The sequence below is a fragment of the Enhydra lutris genome, unplaced genomic scaffold (assembly GCF_002288905.1).
Source record: "Enhydra lutris kenyoni isolate GAN:26980312 unplaced genomic scaffold, ASM228890v2 scaffoldscaffold48, whole genome shotgun sequence".
Lineage (NCBI taxonomy): Eukaryota > Metazoa > Chordata > Mammalia > Carnivora > Mustelidae > Enhydra > Enhydra lutris.
The window spans coordinates 13,600,447-13,606,119 of NW_019154132.1; the positions used below are offsets into that span (position 1 = coordinate 13,600,447).

Below are 5,673 nucleotides of genomic sequence, written 5' to 3' on the forward strand. Positions count from 1 at the left end.
CCACCAACAGTGTAGGAGGGTTCCCCTTTCTCCGCATCCTTGCTGACACCTGTCGTTTCCTGACTTGTTAATTTTAGCCATTCTGACTGGTGTAAGGTGGTATCTCACCGTGGTTTTGATTTGTATTTCCATGATGCCCACTGATGTTGAGCACTTTTTCGTGTATCTGTTGGCCATTTGGATGTTGTCTTTACAGAAATGTCTGTTCATGTCTTCTGCCCATTTCTTGATTGGATTATTTGTTCTTTGGGTGTTGAGTTTGTTAAGTTCTTTCTAGATTTTTGGACACTAGGCCTTAATCTGCTATGTCATTTGCAAATATCTTCTCCCGTTCTGTCAGTTGTCTTTTGGTTTTGTTGACTGTTTCCTTTGCTGTGCAAAAGCTTTTGATCTTGATAAAGTCCCAATAGTTCATTGTTGCCCTTGCTTCCCTTGCCTTTGGCGATATTTCTCTAGGAAGAAGTTGCTGTGGCTGAGGTGGAAGATGTTGCTGCCTGTGTTCTCCTCAAGGATTTTGATGGATTCCTGTCTCACATTGAGATCTTTCATCCATTTTGAGTCTATTTTTGTGTGTGGTGTAAGGAAATGGTCCAGTTTCATTTTTCTGCATGTGTCTGTCCAATTTTCCCAACAGCATTTGTTGAAGAGACTGTCTTTTTTCCATCGGACATTCTTTCCTGCTTTGTTGAAGATTAGTTGATCATAGAGTTGAGGGTCCATTTCTGGGCTCTCTATTCTGTTCCATTGATCTGTGTGTCTGTTTTTGTGCCAGTACCTTACTGTCTTGATGATGACAGCTTTGTAATAGAGCTTGAAGTCTAGAATTGTGATGCCGCCAACTTTGGTTTTCTTTTTCAACATTCCTCTGGCTACTCAGTGTTTCTTCTGGTTCCATATAAATTTTAGGATTATTTGTTCCATTTCTTTGAAAAAAGTTGATGGTATTTTGATAGGGATTGCATTAAATATGTAGATTGCTTTAGGTAGCATAGACATTTTCACAATATTTGTTCTTCCAATCCATGAGCATGGAACATTTTTCCATTTCATTGTATCTTCCTCAATTTCTTTCATGAATACTTTATAGTTTTCTGAGTACAGTTATAGATAACACATAAAAAATGTCTTACCGTGGTAGATAACACAGAAAAATGTATTGCCCCATGGTGTATTCCAAACCCAACACGCCTGAGTCCCACCTGTGTCAGGCAGCAGAGCGTTTTCAGTCTGTCAGCGGGTGCCCTCCTCGCAATGCTTGCTCCACTCCCTCAAAGTTGGAAGGGATCCCGACTTTTCTGTTACTTACTTCTGGCTTTTCACCTTAGTTTCACCACCTAAACTCACATCTTGCACGGCTCAGTTTTGCCTGCTTTTTCAGCTTTCCGGAAGTGGAATTACGGAGCATGTGCTCCTTTGGGTCTTGCTTCATTGACTCTACATCACAGATGTTGTCCACAGCTTTCTGCAGGAGTGAAGGCAGGGTGGGAACGCACAGCTTTTCGATAACTGACTCTGGCGACCCTGTGAAGTTACAGATTTTAGGTTATTAATCGAGTCCTTTGAGGAACCTTTAGAGTCCCAATGAGACAAATGAAGTATTTATTTTGTAAGAACCCTTGCAGTTGGTACCCTGCCTTCCTGAGAGGAATGATCACCGTAATGTCTTGTGCCATTCCAGGAAGAAATACTTGTGTTGGCTGCATTTCTAGGGATGCACCAGAGCTCAAGGTAGTCAGCCAGTCCTGCCCGCCCAGAAGTGCCTCTCTCACAGGCAGGCTTGAAGTATTTCAAGCTGGTGGAGTGGGTTTGCTGGAGTTAGTCTTAGAATTAAAGTAGTGTCTTTTTTTTTTTTGAAGATTTATGTATTTATTGGAGAGAGAGTACGCACAAGTGTGCACATGTGGGGGGAGGGGCAGACGGAAAGAATTTTGAGCAGACGTCCTGCTGATCATGGAGCCCAACTCAGGGCTCAGTCCCACAACCCCAAGATCATGACTGGAGCTGAAATCAAGAGTTGGATGATTAACCGACTGAGCCACCAAGGAGCTCCTACGCATAAGACTTTTGTTGGTGTTTCTAGATGCATATTCTAGCTTTCTATGGGTCTGATATAACTTTGCTTATTTATCCTCACTCAGTATTTTACTGTCTCTTTTCCGGATGTCTCTGTGTATATGTTCATATACTGTCTTTTTCCTTTTTCACACACCTTCATGTACACCAGTACTTTTGATGGTAGTAGAGGCGATCGGTGCTGTGATTTCTACCCTTGCCATCAGTTTCAGTACGCCTGGATTTGAGAAGGCTTTAAGGCTGAGTGGGTGGGTAGAGAGAGAAAAGAACAGAACATTCTGTTTGGATAGGTCTTTGGTCTGCACTTAGCGACCAGGAGGCCTGATGAGTGGGAGCTGTCCAGGAAGTGGATCTGCAGTAACCTGCGCAGCCCCTGGGCCCCTTCTGTGAAGGCGGCGAGGACTGGGAACGGTTACAGGGATAGAGCACCTTCTTGGTCTGTGACTCCGCTCCTGGAGATAGATGTTCATGCCACAGGAGAGTAAGAAGCCAGCTTTGTAAGATTGTGGGCAAGACACAGTCACATTTTGTGACCATATGGGTACATGTTTCATGAACAGGATCAGGAATGAAGAAAACATTCAGGGCACATGAAAGGAAAAGGCACAGAAGAGTTGATGTCTGTGTCTGTGTATCCTTTTTGTATGTGTCTAGGAGTGGATATATAGAAATTGGCTTATGATAACAGTTCTGAAATACATGCATTCATATATAATGAACTCTGGTTTTGTTTTGTTTTTAAGATTTTATTTATTTGACACAGAGAGGGAGAGCACAAGTAGACAGAGTGATAGGTAGAGGGAGAGGGAGAAGCAGGCTCCCTGCTAAGCAGAGAGCCCAATTCGGGGCTTGATCCCAGGGTACTGGGATCATGACCTCAGCTGAAGGCAGATGCCCAACTGGCTGAGCCTCCAGGTGTCCCAATAAACTATATTTTAAAAAACCCTATCTACATGTTTTGGTTGTCACTAGAGATTCTATTTATTGATTAACTTCCTTTTCCCAGCAGGAATGTCTTGCAACTGGTACCCATTATGCATTTTTGTATTATATGATGTCAATTAAAAAATTAGCTGAAGTCACAAAAAGGAAGGCAATATGTATTCACAAGCCAGCTATTCATAATTTCATATATTTCAAGTTGAGCTGCCTACCGCCTCTGCCCCATTACGTAGAACAACCCACAGCAAAGTTGATCCCTGTGGGGTTCTACCTCTCTACCTGCTCTACCTCTCAGTTCTACCTGCTCTACCTCTCAGCGCTGCCCTGACAGACTTCTCTGCCGTGCTTGGGGGTGTGCTCCGAAATTCAAATCCAATTTGATATTTTCCAAAGCAAAACACAACTTAAGACAAATCTGTTATCCAAAAAGTCACATACATCAAGGGCAAATGCAGATGGTGTGGCGATAGCTGCCTACTGCTCCCCTCTTCGTTTGTACTGGTGACTGGGGACTGACCGTGCCTGTGGAATCACCCCTCAGTCTGGGCCAAAGCCAGTGACAGCACCTGAGGGCCAGCAGTGAGTGCTGTTGACTCTGTTATGCTTCCTGTTCACTACAGAGAGGGAGTTGACAGGAACTGGAGCAGGGGAACTGAGAGTGAGCCTTGCACGCGCTGTTCTTCGTGCACATGGTGGGTGTGTTTACTTCTCTTGGTTGGGAGCTAGTCTTGGCTGTCAGGTGTCCTTTGCTTCATTCTTCCTTACGTGAATTTATCCTTCAGATTTCCCTTTTGTGTACTCCAAGATACTACTGAGGGCATTTAGATAACTGGTATTTATACTGTTGATAATCTGAATTAATCAGTCTGTACTGAATGGAATTTGACCACAAGTGTATCTGTTTCTGATAGATGACCCGTTTTATTTTCCGAAGAGGCCAGAATTTGTTACCAGTCTCAGACAGTCTGTATCTAGTCATACTCCTGGTGCTCTAGAGTGCATTTACACCAGTAGGAATCTTAATTCCTTCTTTACTGTCCTATTTGTGGGTTGAGAAAGCTAAGCATGGAGACAGCACTTTCCTGTCCTGGGGCTCTAACCTTTAAACCTATTGCTTCTAACCACTTGGAGCTCAGAAAATTCCATGAAGCACATTTCAGTGAACTGTTGACTATATTAGAATCTCTTTTTTTCCTTTGCAGACCCTTCATGTGGCCTTTTTAAATATGTGTTTGAGACAGAGTGAATGTAGAAACTGAAAATGCCTGGAAGATTGCTGGTTTCTGTTACTACCTGCCCAGCCTTTTTGCATCAGCGCTTGATTTGGATGATGTGATATTCCGAGGGACACCTTCCTTGAAGTTGTTATTCCGTGAGTTGCCTCTGGCGGGAGGTGGTAGACACGATTCAAGATGGCCAGTCAGCCGCCAGACGAGGCGGCAGAGGCTCAGGTCTCTGACGAGCTTGAGTGTAAGATCTGTTATAATCGGTACAATCTGAAGCAGAGGAAACCCAAAGTGCTGGAGTGTTGTCACAGGGTTTGTGCCAAATGCCTCTACAAGATCATCGACTTTGGGGACTCGCCGCAAGGTGTCATCGTCTGTCCTTTCTGCAGGTTTGAGACCTGCCTGCCAGATGATGAAGTCAGTAGCCTGCCCGATGACAACAACATCCTGGTAAACTTGACTTGTGGAGGCAAAGGCAAGAAGTGCCTGCCAGAAAACCCCACCGAGCTGCTGCTGACCCCCAAGAGGCTGGCGTCCCTGGTCAGTCCCTCTCACACTTCCTCCAACTGCCTGGTCATAACCATCATGGAGGTGCAGAGAGAGAGCTCCCCGTCTCTGAGCTCCACTCCCGTGGTAGAATTTTATAGGCCTGCGAGTTTCGACTCTGTTACCACTGTGTCGCACAACTGGACGGTGTGGAACTGTACGTCCCTGCTCTTTCAGACGTCTATCCGGGTGTTGGTTTGGCTGCTGGGCTTGCTCTACTTCAGCTCCTTGCCCTTAGGGATCTACTTACTGGTGTCTAAGAAAGTCACTCTTGGGGTCGTCTTTGTCAGCCTCGTCCCTTCAAGCCTTGTCATTCTCATGGTGTATGGTTTTTGCCAGTGCGTTTGTCACGAATTTCTAGACTGTATGGCACCTTCTTCTTAATTAATATGCAGACTAAGAAATTTGACACACATTGCCATCTTTGAAGTTAGGTAATTTATCATTTATTTATTTTATATTCTCAGTGATTAGTGTCCATGACATTAACAAAGCCACTGGCCCAATGTTTGTGGTCTGTTTTCCATCAAAAAGTTGACTCCGTTGGTTTTCCTCTATGCTGGACACAGAAAGTGCTCATTTCTACTTAGGTGTTAGCAAAGATGCAAGCATGTATAAGCTAAGCCTTCACAGAGCGCTTCTTGTGAGCCTGCCCGTAGAAAGGGCAGGAGTTCACTCACCCCTGCTGGAAGGCGCCAGCGGGGAGGGGTGTTAGGCTGTAGGAGGGGTCTTTGCAGAAGGTTAGGGATGAACCAGTTCCTCTAATCCTCAATAATCTATGATGGTGGGTGGACACAAGAGGAGAGCTTTCCAAGACACATCTACTTGAAAAGTGTGACCTGCCCCTCCCACACCCCCCTCCCACACTGCTCCTGCACCCCCTCCC

The 5,673-nt window shown here is 44.9% G+C and overlaps 1 protein-coding gene across 1 annotated transcript; it reads left to right on the forward strand.

Moving 5' to 3' along the window:
- Positions 1-4,427: 4,427 nt before the first annotated feature.
- Positions 4,428-5,171, forward strand: LOC111156765 (ring finger protein 182). Its single transcript, XM_022517831.1, has one exon. It carries the CDS (start codon positions 4,428-4,430, stop codon positions 5,169-5,171), a length of 744 nt encoding a protein of 247 aa, XP_022373539.1.
- Positions 5,172-5,673: the final 502 nt, after the last annotated feature.

Excerpts from the sequence above, each read along its gene's own strand:
- LOC111156765 (XM_022517831.1), top strand. The coding sequence starts at position 4,428 with ATGGCCAGTCAGCCGCCAGACGAGGCGGCAGAGGCTCAGGTCTCTGAC.